The sequence below is a fragment of the Drosophila subobscura genome, chromosome A (assembly GCF_008121235.1).
Source record: "Drosophila subobscura isolate 14011-0131.10 chromosome A, UCBerk_Dsub_1.0, whole genome shotgun sequence".
In the NCBI taxonomy this organism is placed as follows: Eukaryota; Metazoa; Arthropoda; class Insecta; order Diptera; family Drosophilidae; genus Drosophila; species Drosophila subobscura.
In genome coordinates this window covers 2,038,225-2,065,947 of record NC_048530.1, presented here as the reverse complement: position 1 = coordinate 2,065,947, position 27,723 = coordinate 2,038,225, and the positions used below count along the sequence as shown (strand labels likewise).

Below are 27,723 nucleotides of genomic sequence, written 5' to 3'. Positions count from 1 at the left end.
ACATAAAAAATTGAACAAAAAAAAACTACTCAATTAAACCTAAGCGTAAAAATAGAATTTCAATTAAATCAAAAATTATAGTTCGTTTTTTGTTTGTAATTCAAATTCAAATCAAAATCAAATTCTGAAGAAAAGCTCAGGCTTTACACTTACTCTTAGTATAGAGACTACATTTATGTGTTTAAACTATAAACGATTTCCTACGATTTGTATCCGTAATTCGCCCATTTTGTGGTGTGTATTTTGTTTGTTCAGTATATCAGTACGATTGGTGGTCTTTCCTAACAGCTAGGAATAATTTAAAATTAATTATTCAAATAAAAATTAAACCTTCATTTGTTAATTATTTATGGTGTGTTTGTGTATATAAAGTGTATGGATTGGTTATACAAGATACAATATGTTTCGATTATGTTGTTGTTGTTGGGCTTTGACTTCAATTATGAACAGCTTTAGTTTACACGCATCTCTTTACTTCTATAGTTTAATAGGTTTTAGTTTAATTTGTATCCGCTTTTTGCCTCTTTACAATGGATTAATGGTGTGATTAAATAATAAATTACATGTGTATGTGTTTGTTATGTATCTTTTGGAAAGGCTTTACGTTCATTTGCTTCTCCCTTCTTGTTTTTTGTTCTCTTTTGCGGTGACAAAATAAATGCTATCGTTTGCAGCTTTTGTTTGTTGTTCGGTTTCTAGCTCTAAACATCTTACAAAATTAGCTATATCCTAGCTATACTTCTACGTATAATGTATTCATGATTTTTGTATTATTCATGTGTATGTGTATGTGTGGATGTGTGTGTGTGTGTGTGTGTGTGTAGTGTCTGCTCAAAGCATTAAAAAAAAAAAATTATCTTATGCACTTACTTAGGGCAAAACATTTCTTTTTTTCTGTTTTGTTTTTGACTAAGAGAAGGTTTTCCAATATTAAAAACAATATCAATAAAAAAGAGAGTACTTATAATACAACGAAAGGCGGAATTCCATCATTAACTAAAAAACGAAAATTGTTAAACAAATGTTTAAGAGCGTTACAGAGTGAAAGCGATTTTTTGCACAGCAAAGTGTTGTTGGAATCATCGACTATATCTAAATCTAGGCAAAAAATATACAAAAATTGTGTAGTGCAAATTATAATCTCCATCTCCCTTTCTCTTCCTCTCCGCCATAGCTATAGCAAACAGCTATGTGGGAGTGTTTTTGTGGTGGGGCTTGGGGGGGCAGTTTTCAGAAAACTTCAAAGTCACATGGTGGGGGTTTGGTAGTTGGAGTTGGGGATCTTAGGGCTAACTGTTGACGATCCACAACTCAATTGTGGACAGGCATCGGCAACTGTCCGAGCAGATTGTTGGCAAACTGCGAATTGGTGAACTTGAAGTGCCGCTTATCGTAGAACTTAAGAAGCGCCGGCGAGAACGGATGCAGATCCTTCAGATGCAGATAATGCACCTCTGGCTCGCAGGTCGTGTGGCCGCACTCCTCGCATACGTACATCTACAGAGTAAAGAGAAATACAGGGATTAAGAACTTGTCCTTTAGAAAGAGTTTATCTTTAAAAATTACCTTGGCGCGACGCTCTTTATACGCATACTGATGCTGGACACTATGCACCTTTTGGCAGTGTGACTCGAGGGAGCAGCGCTGTGTGAAGCTCTTCTCGCATAGATTGCACTTGTACGGTCGGACGCCCGTGTGGGTGCGTGTGTGCCGCTTCAGATCGAAGGTGTCGTTGAATCCCTTGCCACAGAATGTGCACAGGTAACGCTTGATGTCCGAGTGGCACTTCATGTGTCGATTGAGCAGCCTCTGCAGCGAGAACGTTTTCATGCACACGCGGCAAACGAACTTTCCATTGACCCCAGAATCATCCCCGGCCTGGCTGGCCGATCCGGACCCGCCCATGCAGAGGGCATCAGCAGAGCCATGGCTACTGGCATTGCTGCTGGCACTGCTGTGATGCTGGTGCTGCTGCTGATGTTGCTGCTGGAGGGATTGCTGTTGCTGATGCTGAAGTGTCTGCTGCTGCTGCTGAGGGGACGATTGCTGCTGCTGCTGTTGCTGTTGCTGCTGGGAGTGGTGTCCGTGCTTGCTGAGATCATCAATGCAATCGATGTTGCGTATCCGGTGATGGCCACCATGGGCATTCTCAACAGCCAATGGATTCTTGATGCCATGTCCGCCATTCACAAACTCCAGCTGTAGGTCCGGCGGCAGGCCCAACTATTGAAAGAAACAAAAAGGACATGGAGAAATGGAAATTAATGTGCGGTTCAGATCAGCAGAGTGACAGGAGAGGATTATTGCTAGGGATCCTACGGGTTAAAAGACAAACACAATACAACGTTGCGGGTACACAAAAATTGGTTTCGGTTTCAAATTGGTTTTCGCTTACACGCCGCTGCAACACCTTGCTCTGACTGAGCACCGATACTGTGGGCGATGGCGCACAGAGGCCAGCGGCCGTGGCAGCCGCCGCCGTGGCCAACGAACGCAATGTGGTGCGATGCACCGTTCGTGTAGCTGGCACCTCCGGCGATGGCTTCATGGTGGATACAAGGGTGATCATCGTGGAGCCATACGCCACGGCCTTGGCCCGACCACTCAGCTTGCTGCCTCCTGCTCCGTTGCTGCACTCGTTCCCTACAGGATCATAGTCCATATCTGACACCTCTTTTTTTACTTCCTCCATCTCTTCCTTGACTATAAGGCAATCGATATCCTTGGGTACCATTGGAAGGGGCATCTTCCTGGACCTGCCTCTCGACAGCTTCGTTGGCTTCTTTGTCTTCAGCAGCTTTAGTTGCTTCTCCTGCTGTGGTTGCTCCTGCTTTTGAGGATAATTTATCTGTTGCTGCTGGAGGAGGGATTGCTGTGCTTGTAAAATAGGTAGAACACTTACGCTTTGGATGAGTGGCTTCGTGTCGAGCAGGGCGGCGGCAGCCGCTGCCGCTGCATTTGCGTCCATGCTGCTGTTGCTGCTGCTGCTGTTCGTACCGGAGCTGCTGCTGCTGCTCATGGGACGCGCTAGATGCACGGCTGCTGCGGCAGCAGCAGCGGCGGCCGCAGCGGCAGCAGCAGCCGCTGCCGTGGGCGATGGTAGCGACATGTTGCTGTTGTCATGGTGGTGCAAATGGTGAGAGTGATGCGACTGCTGCTGTTGCTGGTGGAATTGGTGGTGCGAGTGATGCTGCTGTTGCTGCTGCTGGTGGTGTTGCTGCTGCTGCTGCTGTTGGGCAGCATACAGATTGTGCTGCTGGTAGGCGGCGGTATGTTGCTGCTGCTGCTGGTGGTGCGAGTGGTGCGACTGTTGTTGCTGCTGGCTAAGCAACTGCTGCTGTGACATCAACGCCGACTGCTGCTGGTAGCTACCGTGCTGCGACTGCTGTTGTTGCATCATCTGCAGGCCTCTGGTGGCATGCTGGTACGAAGGTGGCGGCTGTTGCACATGCTGCACGTGCTGCTGGATATGTTGCTGCTGCACGTGCTGCTGCTGCTGTTGTATGTGTTGTTGCTGCTGTTGAACATGCTGCTGCTGCTGCTGCTGCTGCTGCTGTTGTTGTTGCTGCTGCTGCTGCTGGGAGTTAACGCCATTGCGTGTCATATTGTGGGTCAACTGCGTCAGCAGATTCTCGTGCAGGGCATCCAACTGGGATGCTGTGCTCGCACTCTGGTGGTTGCTATGGTGATGATGATGGTGATGCTCCACGGGCGTCACCGACACTGAGTCGGGCGTCAGGGAGGGCGTCGAACCGAGCTCAAAGTCCTGCCGCGGACTGGTGGAGCCCTCGTCGTCCACACAGCTCCGCTGCAGGAACGAGCTCAGATCGACGGCATCCGAGAGCTGCTCCAGCAGATGGTCCGTCTGGGAGCTGAGCATCAGCGTGGCCGTAAACTGCAGCGGATCCACAGTGCCGTTGGGGCACTGTGAACTGGCGAGATCCGACATGATGGCGTCCTCGTAGGCGCTGGCATTGAACTGCCCGGAGCTGCCCATCGTCGCCTGGATGATGTTCTGTGCAAAGGTGCCTATATCAATCTTTGCCTCGTCGTACTCGATGTCAGGCTCGTCCTTGAGTATAATGCCGTACGCTGAGGGATTACCACCGTAAAAGGGATGACCCATCGTTGAGTTTGGATTATGGAATTTGGAATTGGATTCGTTATAGTTAGGATTGCTGGCCAAGCCACTAGCGAAGTTCAAAAGGTTATTACCATCGATACCTGCAGCAGATGCTGCTCCACCACCGCCAACCGTACCTCCACCTCCATTTGCAGTGCCATTGCCACCTCCTCCTCCTGCTCCGTTGGATCCGCAATTAATGTAGCCACCGCCTCCTCCTCCTCCCCCCCACCTCCGCTGACTCCTGCTCCCGCTGACATAATGTAGGCCGCCGCAGCAGCGTTCTGAATGGAAAGAAAGTTGGGATTTCCGGTAAAGCCTGCGTGGGAGCCTGCCCCGTGTCCTGCGGATGTTTGACTGCCGCCTGTATTATTACTGGCAGTGCTCTGTTGGCCACTCTTCAGGCTCTCGTAGAATGGTGGCAGGGCCCCCGTGGGGGGAGAGTTGGGACCGTAGTTGCCTCGTCCGTCACGGCCTCCGCCCATGCCACCGCCTCCGGCTCCGCTGCCTCCTAGGGCACCACCAAAGCCGCCTCCCGGCGAACCGGCACCACCGCTGGCGTTCTGTCCACTGCCCGATCCGGCCGAGCTGCTCCCGCTGCCAAAGCCGGACGACTGAAAGCCCTGTCCGGCTGCACCGGAACTGCTGCTGCTACGCCCGTGACCGGCGGCTGCTGCCAAGATGCCGGGCAAGCTACGCACCAGGCGCGGATTAAGGCGCTGCGACTGGGCCAGCAGTACGCGTGCTGCCAAGATCGTGTTCCGCCTGCGGGCCTCGCGCACCTGGCGCGCTCTCTCTAGCCGACGGGCGGTTAGCTCTTCGTCACTGTCGTAGCTAGGGCTACGCCGCTTCGGCACGTGATAGTCAATGGGTTCCTGCTGCTCCGGTCCCAGTTGGTCGAGATCGAGGGCACTAATGGGCAATAGAACGCTTCTTTGGGGCGTTTGATGATCCGGATGCTGATTCTGATAATGGTGATGCGGGGAGTCGACGTGTCCTGCAGTAGCTACGGCTGATGTCGTGGTCTGTGGTGCGCGTTGGATCACGCTGCAGCGGACAGCGGGCGTCGGTTCCCTTGGGGGCGGTGGACTGGGACGCTCCTCTGCCGGGGGCGGGGTGCTGCGCATACGCAGCGACAGCGGCTTGTCGACGGGCAGCAAGGGTTTCTCGTCTACAATCAACTTGCAGCCGTCATCGGAGTCTGTGTCGGAGTCCACATTCGAGTGATGTTCCTTTTCTTTTCTGGCTCTGACGACGATCGGCTGCTCTTGCTGGTGCTCCTTGGGGTACTCCTTCCGCTGGGCATGGGTGAGGACGATGCCCGTGTTGTAGAAGCGCGGGCGAGGGGCTTCAATACCAACGTCAACGTCAACGTCGCCGTCTTCCTCCTCCTCTTCTTCTTCGGCCGCCTCTACTAATGGGCACTCTTTTTGCTTATCTTTTTTTTGCGCTTTTCTATTGGGCTCTTCTTCTACATCTACTTCGCTGCTGCTACTGCTGCTGCTCCTCTCTGCCGCCGTCGACTGCGGCGTCGGCTGCTTTGGTATGCTGCTGCTGCTTGCTGTTGGTGTTGTTACGGATTTTTCTGGAGAGTTCTCGTCGCAGTCTTTTGTGGTTAATGCGGGGGGCGTGGGAGTTGGTGTGGGCGTAGGTGTGGGTGTGGTTTTGGCTATGCTGCTGGTGGTGGTGTGGTTGGTGGTGGTGCAGCTCAGGCGCTGCAACAATTCGGCCGGCCTCAAGCAACCAAATTTTTCTGCAAAAAAAAACCGAGAGAAACGCAAAATATTAGATAAATATTCAAAGAAAATTATACACATAAGATAGAACCGATCTATTTGTAAATTTACTAAAACAAAATTGAATAAATAGGCCCCAAAGAATTACAACGAAAAACTGCCGAAAAAAGCCACGTTGACCGTTGCGTAACTAAGCAGCAGCAATCTCACTAAGCAGCGATCTCCCTTTTGAGAGAAGTGTTCAAGTGTGTGTGATCGTGAGCGATTGAGTGATTTCAGGAGTAACTGTAACCCCAACAGCTGCGCAGTGCAGGGTGGCTCACTTTTATGTCTTTTTAAATAATTACACACATTCAAATGTAAAATAAAGAGCACAGCTTAGGTTGTAAGCCTAAGTTGTGCCCCCCATACACTCTTTTGATTACCTTTACGCATTATCTTACACAAATTTAAGAATTTAAGAAATAATTACATTGCAATGCAAATGCCCTTATAAAACACAATTGTTTGTCCACTTTAATTAAGGTCACTTACATATGTACATATGTCCACATGTACGTATGTATGTATGTATTTGAGTTTCATTGTCAAAGCAGCAAAAAAATAAGCAGTTGCTACATACAAACTTTTGTGAATATGTGACTTTCAAATTATAATAATATGAGGATATTTATTCGGACAACGGACAGAAACGAATAACCCTACAAAAAAGAGCAAGCTTACGCGGATTTCTTTTACTTGTTACTCGCGCATCTTGCCCTATTCTTCCCACTCCGTTTTCAACTACTTCAGCAGCGCAAAAAAACTCTTTCTTTTGCTCATTCTCAATATTGGAGACTGGGCTGGGGGAGAAGCTAAAACGCAATTTCATGTGTCCTCTTTGCTGCCGTTCTGTGAGTGAAACAGCGATACGTGAAGGAATTCAAAGAAATAGAATGGGTACAGACTGGACAGTGATGAGAATTTCGTCAGTATTATGGAGGTGACTTTTAATGTTTAAGGTGCTTTGAATAGCCTATAATTTAAAATAAAAATGAAAAAAGCAAGTGCAAGTGCAAGTGCGCGAAAAGACGAAACGGGCCAAGACAAGGCTAGCGACCAGCTGGTCGCAAAGTTGTCTTTTGGCTTTAAATCAAAAAACAAGTGCAGCAAAACATGGCAATAGCAACAGCAACAAAAGCCGCGGCATTTAACGGCTGTCATTGTTGATGGTGTTGTGGTTTTTCTGCAGCGACGTTCGTGTTTGATCAAGATCAAGGCTGCAGTTTGTGGACCGTGTGTGTGGGTGAGCTGGTTGATGCCGGACAGCCCTTCATATTAGTTAATGTTCATATTTACCCAAGTACCAGTACGATTTTATAACCATGTGTGTAAGCGTATATGTATACATATGTATGCATGTGTGTGTGTGTATGCGCTATTACAAATGCCAAGCACGCACAACCCTGTTGCTGCCATTTACTGGACGGAGCAGAGCGGGGGCTGCTGGCTCTGTTGGTCATGGCCACCCCTGCAGCGCAGTTGCAGCGCTGTCGCATAAATTCTAACTGTCGTCACACACTCGCGCGCATACATATATACATACATATGTGATCTATCACTTGCATACAGTGGCGGACAAAAGTCGTAGTAATACGGAGAAAACGGCTTCATTAATATGCCCTTAAAGAAAATATCATGATTTTTACGGGCTTTTGGTTCATCAGAAAAGGAAACTAGCATTCCTTTCTTGTTCGTCTTAACACAGCACTTGAAATGGCAATCGTACATAGACTATTGTCCGCCACTATCGATGTACGAGCTGCGTTTAACAGAGTTTTGCGCTGAGCTGCTATAGACGTTAAGGCTAAAACACTTAACATTTTTTGTTAATAATTTGTTTAATCTCAATTTAATTGATTGTTTGTTTTGCTGATTTTACGCGTATATACAATTTCGTTTTTGAATTGACTGCAAAATACCTGACATGCCATTCATTTATTAATCGGTTAATAGAGACCAGGCGGTGCCCCTGGGTACGCCCTGACACGCCTTACATATGTACATATGTATGCCGCAAGCATGATGATATTTACATGCTATTTTTACATTATACATACATTTTGTACAGGCTTTGGTTTGGCAAACATACATAGGTATTTGCATATGTACATACATATGTATGTATGTATGTACAAAAAAGCAACCTTAAATATTGGCCTCTCTTTCCGTCTCAGCTTATGTACTTGTTCCTGCCCCCTCTCCTTCTTTCGTTTACATGATCCTCTCCCTCTTCCGCTCTGTATTGATGTTGTTGCAATTGCTCGCCATAGTTGTAATTTATTTTATTGTGTTAAGGTCAAGGCGAATTGTAAAATGCTTTATAATTACATACACACCTACTTATTCATATAAAGCCACAAACAAACACACATGTATGTACATATGTATGTATGCACAAACATGTTTTCAAGCTGAAATTAAAATGCGAATAAGGTTCATTTTTGTGTGTTGCTGCTGATGCCATGAGGAAATGAATTTCAATTGAAGTTTAAAAAAAAATACAACAAATTATTGACCTGCCGTTAGCGAGCAATTAACACAGCATTATAAAGCATGCACATACGACATACATACATATGTACATACATACATATGTACATACACAGATAACTCAAGAGTTTCTAGGAGCTCGGGGACCTAAAGAAACAGGTGGATTTTCTCTGTTTGCTCTAGATTGCTTTGGCATATTAATGCGTTTTCCATCTCTCAAGATCTCTTCCTTTCTATCCATTTATGGCTCTCCTTTTTTAGTGTCGCTTTTCTTTGACTGAAAATCATATTTTCTTTGCTCTCATCTGTTTTATGGTCTCACTTTCGTCTCTTTTTCTCTTCTATTCGATCTGAAACTGTTCTGAAATTCGTTTACTCTTTATTTTTCTGTCTTTCCATCGTATCTACATACATACATATGAACTATGTATGTATGTGTGTACATATATGGTCATCTCTCTCACGCCCAAAGGTCAATGCACGTTTTATCCTTTACCGTAATTGATTTACAAGCTCTTTTTTTTTGTTATTTGGTTTGTTTGTTTTCGATTTTGTGTGGATGAACTTTTAAAATATGCCACCTCCGCCTGCTGCCGTTTTTGTCTAGCGCAAAATGCGTCGTAAAAAGTCGATCCACTACAAAAATCAGCGAAAATAAATATAAAAAAAACTCAAAATAAAATAACATTATCTGCCTTCTGCTGTGTGTACATACATACATACATACATACATACAGCTGCGGCGTTTAAAATAGCACCATGAAAATAATATTATTTTTTTTTTAGATATTTTGTTAAAACAGTGGTTCTAATGAAGGCTTTTAAAACTATTATATCAACTTTGAAGCTTAATTCAACTTATCCGAAAGAAATGGTATGCTTTGATGGGTTAAATTGGAAATATTTGGAAGGAAAAGGAAATTATTCCGGTATTTGGTCGGCAAAGAAAAGTAGCACTAATTTCATAAAAGCTCAAAGAACTTCAAATTTATAAGAAAATTTCCCAATTTTTCATTACTATAGTTTACTTTAATTGTATTCAAAGGTTAATAATTTGTTTTAAAACTTTTGGCAACAAAAAAAAGGACTCAGAGTCCTGTCATAAAATGTAACCTTATGTTCGCGTCTTTCCTGGGGGATTCATCTCCACAAATCTGGCAGGACCCCAAAATTGCAAGCTTTTTCTTTGAATTCGTATTAGAAACAGATTCATTAACTGTTCTCCAAAGATTTTCCCTATGGTTCATATCTGGGGACTGAGCAAGAGAAACTTTGCATGAAAGTCACTGTTTTAAAACCCCTTAGAGCTCTCTATCTGGTCTGTTTTGGATCATTTCCCTGATGAAAAGACACAAATCAACGGCATTTTCTATAGCATATAAGGCAGCATTATTGTTTTTTTATATGATAACAAAGCCACGTTGATTCATCATCGATTCCAGCACGGGTACTAAACCACCTCCATAATACGAAAGGCATGCGCATACCATGATTCTTGTCTCAGAATGATTATTAGGTATAAATATGTGTCAAAGGGTTGTGTTTTTCATTTGGTAGTCGTATTTCATAAGATCTAAAGTTTCTGAATAAAAAAAAAAAAATATTGGCTCCCTCCGGATCACGGGATCTATATCCATATATATTTTGGCCAACTCCAGTGTTTTTTTTACCTTGTATTTACTTTGCCCCATGGTGCCCTTGCTCAACTGGATTTTTCCACAGACTTCGAAAACTTATTTTATATTCTTTTAAGCTTAATCTAGCTTTGCTTATCTTTGGAAATTTTTTAAGATCCATTTTAAGCTCTGTGGCCGGCTTTAAAGGACCCCTCTTGCACTCACAAACCAGCATTTTCAACCGAAATGTGGATATTGCGCCAATCCTTTCACGAGTTTCTTGTTGAATACATGTTTTAAAGCAATACGAATCATTTTAGATGAGGAACCTACTATTTTCCGCACATAAGGATAGCTTTCTTCTTCTGTAGTTAAAGTTTTGATCCTTTGGCTTTTTTCTTCCCCCCAAAACAACTAATATTTTGTAACTGTCTGTTTAAAAACGACTTAAGCAACCGGATATTATATCAATTAAAAACATAATATATCAAAAAGCTCGGAAAAGTAAAAGTTTTTATGAAATACAAATATTGGTGCTATTTTTGTTGCCGTTAAATTTCGCTTCTTTTTCGAAAAATTGCCTTAATTATTGAGAGCCGCCAAAGTTGTAAGAGTAAGGACACTTTTCTCAGATAGGAGACATCTCAACCTACTTTATATTGCTTCAAAGTGCAAAAAATGTTGTATAGAAACCATTTTGTTAAACAATAAAGACTGTTGTACCACGCGGTGCTATTATTTTCGCCGCAACTGTACATATGTATGTATATGTAAATTGTTCACGACAAAGGCAAAGCCCGTTGAATTTGTTGTCTAGAATTTGTAATAAATTGCTTTCGCCCTCTCCCTGCGAAAGGGGTGGATGGATCTTTGACAGGAAAATCGGGTAGATGAACTTGCTTAAACTTAAATGGGATTGGATAACGCTAATATGTACATATGTACATTTGTAAGTACATAATGCTACATAAATATCCCGTGAGTTCTAATGTTCTTGTATGATCTCTAGATCTAAATATATGTATATATGTACATATGTATGTATATGTATATGGATACTGTACATGTGAATGCGGGTGGCACCTGAGCGAGAAGTACGCCCACCCAACAGCTGTCGTTTCCATTGGCCATGGGCGTTCAACCTGTTGTTTATGGAAAACTACTTAAAAAACGACAGAAACAACAACAGAGGGAAGAGAGCACAAAACCGAAGCACAACCAAAACAAAACTGAAAAGAACAACAACAACAAATACATACATACATACGAAGGTATCCGATAATAAATAAAACTAAAAGTTTCAACTTTTATTTTATATTTAATAGATTTTCAGCCACAAAAAGTTACAAAAAGCAAAAAAGAAGAAAAATACCAGAAGGAAAGAGACGGAAAGATACATACTACTCTGGCTGCAAAATCGAATTCCAAACGCATTCTGAGCTTATCGCATTTGGAATTCCTGTCATGCACGACGACGACTACGATGACGATGACGACAATCCCCTCTTCAGTCTTGTGCTTGAAGCTGATTCTTCTTCAGTTCCCGCCATAGCCCCCATCTTGGGGGGGTTCTGTGTGTCTAATTGCAAATGCCAAACACGTTGACAGAGGCGGCAACGACGAACGGCAACGAACGTTGTCAAGCTGCTCTGCCCATGTATGTATATACAATCACATGGAGTGGGATATATTGTATGTACCTTAGTACATATGTACATACATATGTACATGTTGAACAATGCCCACAGACCCAACCCATGTCGGAACCCCAAAGCGTTTAAGGCTGCGTTTTAAGTTCGGGCCACAGAAACGCAAACACACAATCTTTGTTGCATGAATAGATGACCATTATTATGAGATGATCAAACGTTTAACCTCAATAGTTGTAAGAACCAACTGCAGAGACATGCAACAGGTGCTCGTTCTTATTTGTTTATCGCCTATTTGGGAAACTCTGTTCAAAATAATTCAGGTAGTATTAGAAAGAGTGTAGAAATCGCTGTAAAATCAAAACTAATTCGGATTTACCATATCATAAATGTTTTTAAGTGAAATTGTTTCAAGTGAAGCTTCTCCACTGATTTCAATGTCAAATCTGTCTTTAGAAAATCTCGCAATTGAATCGGATCACCTATTTAGGCCCTCACCCACTTGGCCAGCGAATGCAACCACCGCCCACACAACCGCTGAACCAACTGAACCACCATCATTCATCCATCTATAAAGCCTATCGAAATGTTTGCTTTCGCAAAAAGAGAAAAAAACAAACAAAAAAGATTGCAAATGTCACACAAAATTTAATAGAGCATGAAACGGCATGAAATCCATTGAAAAATATAGAGAAAGAGATGGAGAGCGAGGGATGAGCAAAATGAGATGGAAATATATGCGAGTGCAAAGTGTCATCGATTAGCTGACAGACAGCCAATCAATTCCATTCCATTTCGATTCCATGCGATACGATGGTGACAAGTGCATTTCTTTCAAATGTGCCACAAGAACAAAGCAGGAGCGAAGAGCCACAGCACACAAAAATAAACGATATGGAGAGAATGAGAATAGGAACACCTTGATCGATAGCAGATGCCTGGAACTGGCACTGGTATCGGGACCCTTGTCAAAGAAGCTTCCTGTTTGGGGTCGATCCTGCCAAATTGATGAATGCATCCGTTTGAAGAAAGGCAACCAGGCAGGAAGGAAGTGGCGAGTCCTCGCAGAGCTTCTAACAGGTGCTTTCCCAACGCTCCCCTGAGTCCTAATGTGCGATCCTCCTCCTCTCTTTCTCTCTGTCTTACAATTCAAAAACAAATTATGTAGTGCAGTGTAAAAGCGTAAACAGGGAACCCTTTTCCGCTGCCTGATGCTTGTAGCATTTAGCAATTCTAATGCCGAAAGGGATACCGAACACTGCTCAATACCCATACCCTGACCTGAAGTGTGGTTCCAGCCCATTTGCAACACGATCCGATCCTCGATCCTCTGTTTTTTTTCCCCTCTGTTTCCAGCTTTGATCAAGATCTCTGGCCCTGGAACCTTGCGGGCAGTCTATAAATTTATTGCCTAAGCGCTTCTACTCCCCCTTTTTTCTGCTGTTTGTCTCTGTATCTTCACTCTGCTTAAATGAATTTGTCTCTAACGCCCAATTTGGCTTTTGGCTCTTCCTTTCCGTTGGATTTTCGGATGCGGTGTGGGGCATCTGCTGTTGATAGTTCGATTTCTAAGGGTTCCAAGGTCTTTATTAGGCCCTTCCGTCTCAGGTTACCATCTCTCGTGTTGTCTGGCTCTGAGGACGCGACTTAAAATGCATTAAGTGCCGTGCAATTAAGTCTTATCGATGCCCGAAAATCTGCCCATCTTGATTGCTATATATTAAATATATATATTAATATGTGTGTATGTATGTATGCCCCATATGTACATGCGTATAAGTATATGAATTATAAATTGCCGACGCGTTAACAAAATAATTTCGTTTAACTTAATTACTTTTTGGTTTTTTTTTTACGCTGGATTTTTTTCATTCTTTTTTTTTGGGTTTTGTTCTTGTTTTGGTGCAGAGATCCACTTGGAATGGAACCATACAAAAGTTCTCTGGACTTCTTTGTGCTCCAAGTTTTCTTCCCAAGTCATTCGTGTTGTGTAGTTCTTTCTGTAAATTCTTTTTAAAGTGGAAAGTCGGAAAATAATTCACAAAGAAAACTATGAGTATGTGGCTCTAAAGCAGGGCTCGGCACCCTGGTATTGGTATTGGTACGAATCACTGTAATACGCGTGTACGTGAGGGCAGCGCAGCAGCAGCGCATTTTTCCGCACCCCAGGGATAGGGCCGTGCCGAGCCCTGCTCTAAAGTAAAATTTTTTCCTAAAATCAGACACATTTTAATAAGTTTTTTATTTAATTAGTAAGTTGCATAACTGTAGTAGCGTTGGTACTATCTGATTTTCCCACCTTCCACTGCTTGCTTATCTACCACTCTCCCGTCTAACACTGCTTGCTTCTCTACCACCGATCACTGCTTCATTCAATATACATATGTATGTAGTTCCCCGTGCTTGCTGGCTCTAATCTTTCCTTAAAATGAAGAACTTTTGCTCTATTTGCGTGCACTCTAAAAAATTTCTGCCACTGCTTTGATAACTAAACGATTTTTTCTGCTGCTGGCTGGCTGCAGCTGGTACTGCTTGCTATTTCAAGGTCAGAAATGCAACGAATTGCTACTGCCTCGCCTGCCTTTTTGTGGCTGCTGTTGTTAAATGTTGGTTAAGCATTTAGTGTTGTGTGTAGAGATATCGCTGCTCATCATCATCATCATCGACATTCACATCATCTCCACGACATCCACAACAGCGCTCAGGGCCTTTGGAGCGTCTTAAATTGCAAACCACATTGACATAAGAATTTGTGTGTATGTGGTGTATAGCACGAGAGCGGCAACATTTTTGACTACTTTGTATGTGCATACACACATGTATAAAGTTACAACAATAAAAGTTACACCAACATCTACAGTAGCGGCACAAACAAAATACAACAACAACAGTTAGACCACAAACAACAAGAATAATAACACCAACAAAGAGCAACAACAACAACAATAACATCAACATCGAAAAGCGACACTAACATATGCAGCTGCTAATTACAGTTGCTTTTATTTACGATGATTCGTTTTTGTTTTTGTGTGTGTTGTTGTTGCTGTTGACTGTTCTAATGCAGTAATTTATGTTTGTATTTGTTTCAATTTGTTGCTCTTTTTGGTATTAATGTCAATGCTAACCTTGCTCTCTTTCATCGGACTCGTTTACATTGCGTATTGTGCCCCAGCTCCAGCACAGCGCAGCTCAGCTCAGTTCTCACTCGCTCGCTGCATAGATCTTGGCGTGGACTTGACTTGAACTACATATGTACATATGTATGTATGTACATTTGACATTGAAATCAATAGATGGCAGCGTTTGCCACAGCAACAGTCCTTACAAGAGATGGCGTCGTTGCATCATAAGCTGGTCCCAAAAGTACAGTTGTGCAATCGAGCTAACCTCACTTAACCGCACATCACATCGCATCACATCATATCATAGTGCATACATATGTATGTATGTTCATAACCCTACTCTTCTTCACTTGCGCTGACTGACTCGAAACAAATCGAGGACGCTCTAAACAAAAGTGCAACAAAATGTTTAACAAAATGCAGAAGAAAAACCAAAACGAAACGAAATGGGCTGTCTGTCTGTGTTTGTTTGTTTGTCAGCCCCGTTGTGTTCGCTTTTGTTTTTTAGTTGTTGTATCTGGATTTTGAATGGGGCAAAGTTTTAACGCAATTGCGTTAAATGATTTGTAAGCCAAACACACAATAATACATACTACATACTAGAGAGGAGGCTGCACCTAGCTGTTGTAGTAAAATGTTAATGAGACATGCACGAGCTTTGGTACAGAAAATCGCTCTTTGGTTCTATGTATAAATGTACAGTACGGGTAGAATACGTTGGGGTAGTCGTATGGTGCCAAGAGGCACTGGAGTACAGTGAAGTCTCTCTGAAAATATGTATTTATAGATGCACGTAATACACAAAACGATTGTTCACTGTATCAGCCAATTCATACAGCATATGTCATATGCGGCAAGCTCTATTGGTTGTAACAATTAGCACACAGACACAGCCATACACACTTGCTCCCATGGGTAGCCTTCAGTTGAGTTTGTCATTCTAGTTGGTCAGTCAGTCATTCGTTCAATTCCACACGATGCATTTGTATACTTTTAGTAGCTATTTAGCATGCTTCTTTGTGAGCACACACACAGCCACATAGAAATAGACACATGATCGTACTCGTACTCGCACTCGTACTCTCAAAATGGCAAACAACAACAAATGAGACACACAATTTAGGTCAACGCATATAATATATGTACATACATATGTACATATTCATTCTAAAAAGCTTCTCAATGAGCAATATGTGCAATGAGCAAGTGTATGTGTATGGGTCAGTTGCACACTTTAATTGCATTTCGTATTGCGAAAATGACTAAACTATAATTAAATATAACGGAAACACTCATCGAACATACACATACATACATACGCACATGTTCATGTGCACACTCTGGGGTTCCAGTGTAAGACAATTTTACAACGATTACTAGAACTTTTGCTCAAACATTCCATTTTGGTTTCGTTTTCGTTTCGATCATCGAAGTAAGTTGCTCATCTGTTTATTTTTTTTTACATAAATGCATTCAATTAGGTTAAAGTTAAGACCACCTGCCACCTGTTGTTCCTGTAATTTCTGTGTTCATTCTTCCTTTACATATTTAAATCTCTATCGACATACATATGTATATGTACATACATCTATGCACATAAATGCATATGTATGTAAACTTCTGATGCGACCTACCAGCTACTCGTATCTGGTTGACCTTCCTTAACCGTTATATAGGCCCCGATTACAACATAATATCAGCGTCTGTCAACACTAAAAAAAAACAGCTACAACGATGAAATTAAGCAAAAAAAAATCAATAATGATGAGCAAAGCTTGCCACACTCTTGCTCTCAATATTTATTGCTACACAGGGAAACAGAGAGAGAGAGAGAGAGAGAGAGAGGAGATGACACAAGAGAGAGAGCGGGACCACTGAAAGAGCGAGACATGGCAAGTGTCGTTATGGCTTGTTTTAACTGTAAATATTAACACAACTTTTTTTTTTTAGTCACAGGCGGCAACAAGAGACAGGCTAACACAGGCAACAGAGAAGAGATGAGAGTTCGCCGTCTGCCAGTTTCTGACCCACATTTGCATACAGTAAACAGACACAACAAACGAAAAACGAAACTGAAACGTGTTGTTCATTGCTGCGAGGAATAAGGACAGGGAGTATATGTAGGAGTATAAATGAAGGAAAAAACATACACACATATGTACTTATACAGCTGACTGTACCGTTGCTGGAAAGCATCCTACCATCCTAGCTGTACCGCTTTCATTAGTGCACACACTCTCACTGCAGCCACTTTAATTTCCACTTCTCTGCTGTAGCCTCATATTAGTGTCCCTAATTTTACAATGGGTATATTGGGTGCCATTCATCTTTCCTCGCTGTACTATTCCATTCCCTCTCCAAAGTCCATCCATTTCATATTTTACTCATCTTTTTTGTTGATTTTGTTACAAATATTAAATTATGCGTATAAATATTTTATTTTTTTATTCGCTTCCCCCATACAAGCTTTTAGCTTTTTAACGATTTACCCCCGCTTTAGCCACCATTCAACCGCCAAGCTTTGTTCCCCCCGCAACCGCCCGCGTTTACCCCATCAAAAATGAAATGAGCCAAAACCGCAAGAAAAATTTCTGCTGCTGCTGTTGTTGCTGTTGCTGTGTCCGCTCTGTTCATTATGACGTAACTTTTCTCTGCCAGTGCTGCTGCTGCTTCGGTTGCTGCCACTGCCACTGCTGGCGCTCTGATCTGCTTTGCTGCTCTGCTGCTGTGATTACGGACCCGGTGTTAATACAGTTAAAGCGGCCTAACCTTGAAAACCGGTAGATTTTTTTTCTTCCATTTTTTTTTTACTCAATTTCATGTGTGTGTTTCCACTGTTGTTCATGTGTGAGTGTGTGTGTATGCATATAATTTATTACTTGGATTTTTTATATTTATAGTTTTTGTGTATTTTCAGCAGGCTCTTTTGGATTTTGTTGGTAATATCATTTGCAGTTGGCCCATTCCTCCACCCAAAAAAAGAAAAATAATTAAACGATACAAAACTAAAGACTTTGGCAACGAACTTGATATTGATATTGAAATATTCGACGTGTATGCTTGTACATATCCATTGATGTATGTATGCATACTTAACTACATTTTGTCAATTTTTTCCATAACTAAATGACACCATCCCATGCTTATGAAAAGACATCATGAAATTAAATAAAAGAGAGCTTTACACTGTGTATTTAACTTTTTTATTAATTATACGAAAGATTTCAGTTGGAACAGATACCCAAAAATATTTAATTTCTAAACGTATCGATAAAATGTGAATTTAATAGTTATGGAAATAGGCAAATAATTAAATTTAATTTTAATTCCTTTTAATTTCCTATTAAAAGATCCTACTCTTTCAATGCTCAATGCAAACGGCACTTGAAAGCGGAACTATGTATGTAGTTGCACCTTTCTCATAATCATCTGATATCATCTCTGCTGGGTCGCTCCCATACCATGAAAATGACAACACATTTTTGGTATATTTTTTTTTGGGGACACACAAATTTAAATTTTATGCAAAACCAAACTGAAATCGAAAACGAATTGAGGGAACAAAAATTTCACAAATTTCATTGGCTTAAAGTTTTAAACATATGTAATTGACCAATCCCCCTAAGATGGTTGGGCCGCAGCGGCAGGGGGTCTACCCCTATTAGTAGAGGAAGAGAGATACTTTCAACTCTGGCTGATGCGTAAATTGCACAATTTCCGAATGAGACAAAAGATTTGTCGTTGTCTTTGTTTTGTTTAGTCTGATGAAATTTCTTTTCACGGAAAAAAATCGAACAGCCATAAAATTTCACATACTCGTAGTATGTCTTCAACAAGAAGAAGAGTTGCCAAAAAATACAGATAAACAGAGATGTGTATTATTTATATATCGTATACATATGTATTGGTGTACATACATACATATGCATATGTAAGCTTAATGAAGTTGCCGCTCAGTTGATCAGTTTGTCAATGGCTGCGTTTGTCAAGCCAGCAGAAAGGCTGGCAGGCAGGCAGGCACGAGAGGCAAACCAGTTCAGAGGTGCAGCGCAGCAGCAGTGCAATGTGTTTAACGCATATGCGAGATGCTGCGGGGGAGGGGCATACATACATATGTATATCGTATCGCTATATAGTACAACTTGTCAATGTTTTAGTTAGTCGTGCATGCAGACAGAGAGAGACAGTGAGAGAGAGAGACGAACGGGCCGAGTGGCCGAGCTAAATGCAGTTTCATGCAGTCATTCATTCATTCATTTAGTCAGTCACAAGTCAACCCTGACCTGAAAAGAGCATACACATGTATGCATTGTACATATAGTCACACAGATGCATGAACAATATATACTATATGTATTTTTACATACATATGTATATGCAACTGTTTAACAGTTTAATGCTTTTTGCTGTGGCACAAGGCGATGTCGCCTTTGTAGATCTCGCATTAAAATCTTTGTGGTACCTTCTCTCTCTCTCTCTCTCGAGAGAGAGAGAGGGAGAGTGAATCTCTTAGTTTAAGGGATATCAAATGTTATGTAAAGGACGGTACCCATGTACATACATAAGTACCTCTAATTTAATTTAAATTTGATTTTAAATTTGTATTTTATCTGATCAATTATTTATTTTTCCTCTAGATGCGAGGCGAACTACAATTTCAAAGTAATTCTAGGCCTATCCGTACCTCAAGTCAAATGCGGAAATTGTTTTGCATACAATGAATATACATACATATAAATCATGTTTCAACAGGGAATTTATATGGGCTGGGCACAACAAATAATACATATAATTTTAGCAGATTCTTACAAAGAGTTCAACCTGGAAATGGTATATGTATGTACATATGTGTACAAGGTAGGCATACACTATGAATATAATTGTATGGACTTGATGGATGCCCATAAAAGAGCACACTGTTTGAAAGGTTTCAGCGCTTTTGCTGTCTGTCGCTTACGCGCCGAGACGTGTTTGCTGATCGTCTGCCAAAAAAAATGCAAATATTTCACACAAAAACAGTTAACTGAAAACAAGTTCTGTACTAATTGTTGCTGTTTCTTTTTACAAATCGAATCATACTTATACAAATGCGTTTAAAATGAAATAATACAAAGATACGTCGAGCGTATCGAAATTTAAAAATACTCGAAAACAAGTTCCCACTTGGCGCCAATAAAAGTTTATCATAACAATAACAATAATATCATTTCAAATAATAAAATACTCGTCTTTTTTCTGTTTTGTTTTTGTTTATTTTTTGCGATGGATCAGCCACAAAACAATTTAAAAGTTATTGACACCTTGCGTCTGTATCTACATATATGAATGCATGTACATAGTACATATGTACATACATTTGTACATATACTTTATGTACACACATACATACAATGTACGAGTATGTATTTTGTTAATTTGTCTTCAAATTTGTTTTTAACTGTTGAGTTATTTATGGAATTTTGCATGTGTCTCATCCTGAAATTCCAGCCAGATGGGAGAAATCCAGTGTTTCCTTAATATAAATATTTGTATTCTGCATTTTGTATGTATATGTATGTAAATTGTAAGTATTTACATAATTTCTTAAATTGAAACTGTATCTAATGCACATTTACCGCATTCTGTAAAGTCTATGATCATCAATGTACCGCATCATTCACACGACATGTACATACATACATATGTACATACATATGTATGTATGTATATTGTTACTTATAATATTCTCGGGCATTCTCTTTTACAGGAATACGAATTGAGCATAATTATGTTGCGTCATGTTGGAGCAAGGGGAGCAGTTCGGAGCAAGGACGTGAGCACGGCTCCATAGTGTAGATCAAATGGATCTCATGGTGCTGCTGTATCCATGTCGGAATATAATTCAATTAGAAGTGGTTTGAAAACCATAGAAAAATGCATTTTCATGCTGTGCAAGCAGAACAAAAAGAGAAGGAACAAGACAGAGAGAGAGTGGAGAAGCACACCTCACGCATCATCATCTTCATTAGCAGCATCATCATCATGATGATCATTGAGTCGACAGCGGCAGCAGGGCCAAGGCGAGGCATTATCAAGTATGTATTTCATCCACTGCCTCTCTTGTTCTTCTACTGTTCTTATACTTACATATACTGTATGGATGTATGCTGCTTTTCTACAGTTCTTTCTTATACTTCTACTACTTCTACTGCTTGCTCCGCCAGCGCCCTGCGTCTTCTACTGTTCCTCCTGCTTCCTTTACTCCTACTTAGTACTGATTTTCTACTGCTTTATGTACATATATATACTGCACTGCTCCTCTACTGCTTCCATCAACGACTGCATACCAAAAGCAGAACAAAAACCTGGGCTTCCTTTTAATTATTTTTTTTTTTATTATTTTTCTTCTTTTTCAAATGTATTTTTTCTCTGTCTCTCCCTCTTGCTGTTATTCTTACTGTTCTTCTCCTCTGTGTCTATCTCGCTCTCACTCTTTCTTTCTAGATATCTCTTTCTTGCTCTCTGTTTGGCCGCAGTGGAGCGAAGCGGCTGCCGAGCACTTGAGACCTGTTTTGAGTCGTACTTCTGTCTGTTGCTCTTCTTCTCTGTCATGCTGTTGCTGCTTCCTTTGTGCTTTGTGTATTTTCTCCTCTTTTACTTCGACTTCTTCTTCTCCTTCTACTTCTTGTCGACTCACTGCACAAATAAATCTCAGCTTTGAGCGTTATCAACGGAACGGTGTTTGTGTGTGTTCAGGACATTCTCTGGCCTTTTTCCCCTCTCTCCCTACTATTCAGTTCTTCCATTGCCTTTATTCCGATTGTCAAATATATATTCTTCTCTCCCTAGCTCTCCCTCTCTCACCCACTGTGTATGAGAGATTACCGCCAGACTTTGAGCAGGGTCTGTGCCTGGGCCTGGAGCAGGGTTCTGGAGCCCACGGCACAGGTAGACACACCACAAACTGCATTGTTTTATCAGAGTCTCTCCCTCGACATTCGGCAGGTAGAACTAATGCCAAAAAAAAAACACACGCATACGTACATTCACATAAACACGATGAGGAAAGGAAAAACAGAAAAACAAACGGTAGAAAAAAAGTAATTGTAAGACGAAATGGAAATGGAATTCGATGCCGCGCCCCAGCCTATTGGGAATAAATTTTACCAATATAAAAACAATGTTTGATTTGAAACATAATGATGCTGAATGAATCTCTGGTCAAACTTCCTTATGTAAGGATATTTTCTCATGGATATGTACATATGTACATGGATGCAAATATCGTTAGATAAATGACAGAAGTTTCAAATTAAATTACATTTTTTTTTAGTTGGTGTTTTCTATCCTTTTATTCCATTGATTTAGTTCATTCCAAAGTGATTTTTATCATTTCCAAGTTGCTTCCACCAATAAAATTACAAGACTTAGCCCTCAAATGCGTGGTACAAGCAATTATCTGCCCTCCAATTAGAGGAGCGCGATACATAAGAACCGATTAATTCGATTTGAAATTGATGTGATTTCCCTAGAAAACTGCTCTTAGGTAACAATAATACAAACTAAGTACATATGTATGTATGTAATAGCATTACTTTATGTTTTCTTTCTCTTTACTTGACTTTTGCTTTTTTGCCTGTATGCGTGTGTGTTCCCCCAGAGGGTTCGCTGAACCTCCAGTGCTCGCATCTTGGGATTGTGATCGAAAAGGGGTTCCCTACTTTGACGAGGGGGGGGCCTTTCGCTAACTTCCGCTCAATGATTGTAACATCTGCGTGTAGTGAACTCTGCACTGCGTGCAATTGAAGTTGGCCAAAAAGTGTTCGGCTCTGGATCGCACTGCGATCCGCGCTGGCTTTGTTCTAACAGCTGCAGAATTTGCATGGAACAATGAATGTGCTCCTGGTTTTTGTTGGCCTTTTCTTTCTTTTTAGTTTTAGTATCTTTATCGATGATGGCTCATCAATGAATTTCCTTTTTGCCTTTCAGTTATTTATTGACTTTTACTTGCGGCCACTGAGACAGAGAAATGGGATCGATGGATCGACAGGAAGTTTGCCCAGAAATAAACATAGCAGACAGCTGGGTTAGTTCACGGTGGTAGAGTCAGGGGCAGAAGCAGGAGCAGGAGGCCTCTGTCCTCGGGGGAAAACACATTCATAGTTCCATCATCAGCGGGGGTGTTGGACCCCCAAAGAGCTTTCACTGTACATGCTTCTTGGTTGCGGTTCTCTCTGTTTTCTGTTCTGTTCTCGGTTCTCTGCTCTCTGCTCTCAGTTGTCGTTCCCCCTTGTGCCCAGGCTGTGTATTTCATCCTCCAAGGCCCTTCAACATTCAGCTTCTCTTGGCGTTCTTGGTTCTTGGCTCTTGGTCGTGTTCTTCTTTTCTGCTTCGTCTTTGGTTTTCTTTTCTCTTTTCTTTTTTTTTACTGGTTCTACAAGTTTTATGGCCTGTTGCCTTGACTTTGCTTAGGCCAAATGGCAGACGAACACACACCACACCACACCACCCATCAGTATCCCCCACTTCCCCGTACCGTTCCGTTCCATTCCGTTCCTTTCCTTTACTATCCCATTCCTTTCCTTTCCATTCGAAACTGAACCTGGGGTTCCTCCTATGATAATGATGATGATGATGATCTTTGTCTATGCTCTACGCTCTTTTCGCTTCTTCTTTGGCAACTTGTACTTTTGCTGTTGGCCAAGACTGTTGGATATTTTGCTCTGTGTGTGTGTTCGGATCTTAGTAGCTTGTACTTTGCTATAGTTATATAATTCTTTGTATCCCTCCGTTCGTTCATTCGGTTATTTCTTCGATTTTATCTTCTTCTTTTTTGCCATTGTGGCTGTACTGTGGCTATCTGTGTGTAGTTCTTGGCCATGGGCAAAGAACAGCCCACAGACTAAAATAAAAATAAAAATATAAGAACCAAAACAGTATTGTAAGCGAGTCGAGTCCAATGATTGAACAAAGAGCCAGATTTTAGTGAGACCAAAGGCCCAAGCGAAAAGCAGAGGCATCGCAAAAATAAACATAGAAAGCTTTGGAGTGACCAAAGGTATATATTTATTGCAACCAGAACTCGAAAGAAACTAAAAGTTCTTTCGTTAATGGTTAATGGTAATCTGTGGATAAATAGAACTGTCTATGATTCATCGTCAGAATATTTCCTGCCAAAGAAAACTTTCAAGAATGAACAGAAGCCAATCTTTGGCTTCTGTTCAAAGAGGAGCCAAACGATTTCCCTTCAGAATAGCCTATCATTACAATATCCGCAAAGAACACGCATAAAATTATCCAACGGAAGCGTTCATAATACATTTTTAAGTGGAAGCAGAAGTAGGAGACAATGGACAGAGAGACCTGTGGGGAGGCAACTGGGAAGAGCGTGAAGGAATGAAGGCAACGTGTTATTTAATTTAATAAATCTAAAAAAAAGTTATAACCATGAAATGTAATGCCCATGTAAGGGGCATGAATGTGGCGTGTGAAGATGATAATGATTCTGTTGAAGCTACAGATGGATATATGTAGCTAGTATTTCTTATATACACAATATGTAATTAATGCCCAGACAAAGGAACGTTAAAAATGGCTTAGAGACAAAAGACTTAGGCAGCAAACCTGACCGAGAGCAGAGTTTGTAGGCAGAGGCAGAGGCAGAGGGTAAACGTAGGAGAACCTCCAAAATGAAATTCACTTTCAGAAAATCGAAACGATATTCATTAATAAACAAAGCTAGAGGCGACCCCCAATGAAAGTTCCCCGATATTGCCTGAGAAATTAAAACACCAAACGACCTCCGCCTAAATCGAAAAACGAAATGACTTAATAATCATTTCTTATATAAGAACCGAATCCAAATTTGAATTTGAACCCCAGAACACAGAGGACAGAGGAGAGCTGGAGAACTGGAGAACAGATCGCTTACGAAATTCAATGAAAGTGATTGATGTTGAAGTAAGCCCTGTCTCTGAAGCGGGAGAATGGTAGATGGATAGACAGACGGAAATAGTATTGAGGGGGATGTAGGAGAGAGGAGGGATCATCGTCATAGTGTGGGCGAACACTGGAGGAGAACAACAAATGGTAAAAAAGATAGCCGAAAAGCGAAGCTTGAAATGAAAAGATTTCCAACCAACAGATATGGAATTTTGTATGGCACTTTGTGCTGATTCTCAACTGACAGATTTGTGGCAATTATTTATCCATTTAAATGGAGGAATGAGAATTCCTTTTGATTTAAGAACCAATTTGTATGAAGCTAATTTGTATGTACATTGCGAGTGGTTTGAAAGAAAAAAGTTTACATAAGTTTAGTAGGGGGAGAAGAATTAGCAGAATTTCTTTATATATTCTAGAATCTAGATATATGTATATTCTAGATATATATTCTAGATATCCAAGAGAACACTTCTTAAAAAGCACCCAGATACAAATTTGCAACAGCCTTGAAATTGTTTTTGGAATAACTTATGGCCAACTGCCAGTCACTGCTCTACTGCAAATAAAAATGTTTTCCCCATATCCCAGAAAGAACTCAAAATCGAAATTAAATGTGGAATGTGTTTGGCATTTCTTCCCGACCAATTGTTAGATTTTATTTCTCCATTTGACGTTAACTTACCATTTTGAACTTCACTTGCTGCTGTGCTGTGTTCGACATCCAATTCCGTAGAGTTTTGATTTTGATTGTGATTTTGATTGAGTCCATGGTCTATCAGGAGACTGTGACGCGACTGTCCGAAGTAGTGACGGCGATGGTGGAAGCGTTTTCGCGTGAGACTCAGTGGCTGTTGGTCATCCTGCTGCTGGAATGGCGATGACGTTTGACCCTGACCCTGTGGCTCGGGATGGGGATGTGCGGGCGATGGCGATGGCGAGGGCGAGTGCGGTGTGCCAGAGCCATGTGGGCTGAGCGGTGGCACCAGGCATCGATCATCGTCCTGGCTCTTGTGCTGCAGCAGGTTCTGTGATTCGAGGAGGCGCTGTTGCTGCTGATGCAGGCGGTTCTTAATCAGGAAGATCTTCGGCATGGTGGCTGGCGATTAAAGATACACGACTAACGATCGGCGACCGATAAACACGAGCGATTAACACGACGCAACGGAACGCGTCACGCGACGAGACGCGCCAGTGGGGGAGAGTGGGTGGGTGGCTGGTGGTGGTCTTCAAAGGGTTCCCGAATAAACAAAACACTAATCCAATTGTGTGTATGTTTGATCCTTGCCCCGCCCACTGTGTTGTGCAAAAATCTGCGCAACAAACAACAGAAAAAAAATGCAGATACAATATATAGATTTATTTTTTGTTTGTATCCTGAGCTGAAGCTCAAGGTAACCTTTGCTTAGGCTTCTTCATTATAAATAATCCATGTTTCGGCTTCTCTGGTGTATTTTATTGTTTGTTTTTTCGTTTTGGTGGTTTTGTTTGTATGTTTTTCTAGTTTTTTGTCAGAAGCACTTGGAAAAAATTAACTTGAAAAAAAATTTCGTAAGTTTTAGTTTTGTTAATTTTTTAATTTTGTTGTTTTGTTCTCACAATACACGAAAAGTATTTTCACAGTATTTATAATTATAATTTGTTTTTTTTGTGTTGCAGTTCACGCGTTTTTTGTTGTTTCTAGTTGAACAGAATTCGATCTTGTGTGTGGATACGATACGTTCTGTGTGATATGTTTTGGGCTGTGTTTTGTTTTGTGTCAGTTGTGTGAGGGTGGGGGGCGGGGAGAGCTCAGGTGAGAGCGCTCAGGTGAGGTTGAAGCGAAAACACGTGCATTCACAACGCCGGCTCGCCACTTACTGTATTCGAGCGGTCCCAGACGCTGAGCAGTTAGGCCAAAGTCGTCCGGCCGTCAGCACACACACACTCGGATATCCATGGATCGATCTCGCCGTGCCGTTTGTTGTACAAACTCAGTTAGACAGACGGTGGCTTGCCCCGAACAAAACCGAACCGAACCACACCGAACGGTGCACGCTGAAACGGGGCGAATTCGTTTTTGTCGAGCCCAAACGCAAAACACCGTAAGCCGAGTCGCTAGAGAGCGAGAGATCATAACTTCGCTTTCGTACAAATGAGTCAGAAGATACTTCGACTTCGGCTTCGGGTCTGGACTGTTGCTCCGTTCTCCGTTCGCCTTACGGCTTACGGTTCTGTAGGTGAGAGCGAGCCGCCGACGCCGCCGCATCGTGAGCACAGAGCACCAAGCACCGAGCACCTGTGTGTGAGAGGAGAGTGAGAGTGTTTTGTGTGCGTTGCTTCATTTCGCTCACATAACGTTTCTCATGCAGTTTTTTGTTGTTCCTTCCCAGTGTGTGTTTGCACGAGTGAGTATCTGTGTGGCTGCCATGTGTTCGTGTGTATGTGTGTATGTGTGTGCGTGTTGCCTAACTTGTTGGTTCAGAGTCAAGGTAGAGGCAATCATCGTCATCATGATGATGTTGTTGTTCATGCTGACGATGATGATGATGATCGCTGTGTTTGTTCTTTGCTTTGGCTATTTGCCGGTTGAGATGGTTTTACTTGTATCTCTATCTTCATCTCCTTCTCTCTGTCTCGCTGTGTGAGTGTGTGTGTGTGTGTGCGTGCGCTGTACTTGTTGTACTTAGAGGTTGATTTTTACTGCATCCTCTTCTACTACCACTTCTTGAGCACTTCTTCTTGTTGATGGCTTTGGGCTCTCTGGTCTCTCTGGTCTCTCTAATCTCTCCTCTCCCTCTGCTTCTCTTGACTGTGAAATAACTGAAATCAAAGGATGAGTAGGAGATGCAATAAAAATCGATATTTAGTTGGGTGCCTCTTTTTGTTCATACTGGGAAAGTCGCACAACTATTTTGATGCCAAGTTTCAATCGGTTGATAGCGTTCAAATGCGTAAATGATGCGACAATTTGTGAATAAATTGCGAGAAATTTGAAAATTTAATGGTATTTCTTGGGCACGTTTGAGTTTTCTGATTTTA

At 41.7% G+C, this 27,723-nt stretch overlaps 1 protein-coding gene and 2 long non-coding RNA genes across 7 annotated transcripts; 1 reads left to right on the top strand and 2 right to left on the bottom strand.

The window, feature by feature from the left end:
• Window positions 1-331: 331 nt before the first annotated feature.
• Window positions 332-26,220, bottom strand: LOC117889610 (transcriptional regulator ovo). Its single transcript, XM_034794035.1, is given in 7 exon segments — window positions 332-1,497; window positions 1,567-2,223; window positions 2,396-2,830; window positions 2,903-4,092; window positions 4,216-4,347; window positions 4,350-5,876; window positions 25,388-26,220. Coding segments are annotated over 7 exon segments (4,536 nt in total). The 5' UTR covers window positions 25,797-26,220; the 3' UTR covers window positions 332-1,311.
• LOC117889612 lies at window positions 6,607-17,850 on the top strand. Of its 5 annotated transcripts, XR_004648518.1 has the most exons (5): window positions 6,624-6,841; window positions 10,885-10,956; window positions 11,017-11,278; window positions 11,333-11,664; window positions 17,699-17,850. It is a non-coding gene; the product is annotated as an uncharacterized LOC117889612 (long non-coding RNA). The 5 variants fall into 5 exon arrangements; XR_004648519.1 differs by lacking the exon at window positions 17,699-17,850 and having other exon boundaries at window positions 6,607-6,841; window positions 11,341-12,797; XR_004648517.1 differs by lacking the exon at window positions 17,699-17,850 and having other exon boundaries at window positions 6,613-6,860; window positions 11,333-12,796.
• On the bottom strand, window positions 12,769-23,931 carry LOC117889611. The gene is made up of 3 exons (XR_004648514.1): window positions 22,601-23,931; window positions 13,119-13,122; window positions 12,769-12,778 (listed from the first exon to the last, which is right to left on the bottom strand). It is a non-coding gene; the product is annotated as an uncharacterized LOC117889611 (long non-coding RNA).
• Window positions 26,221-27,723: the final 1,503 nt, after the last annotated feature.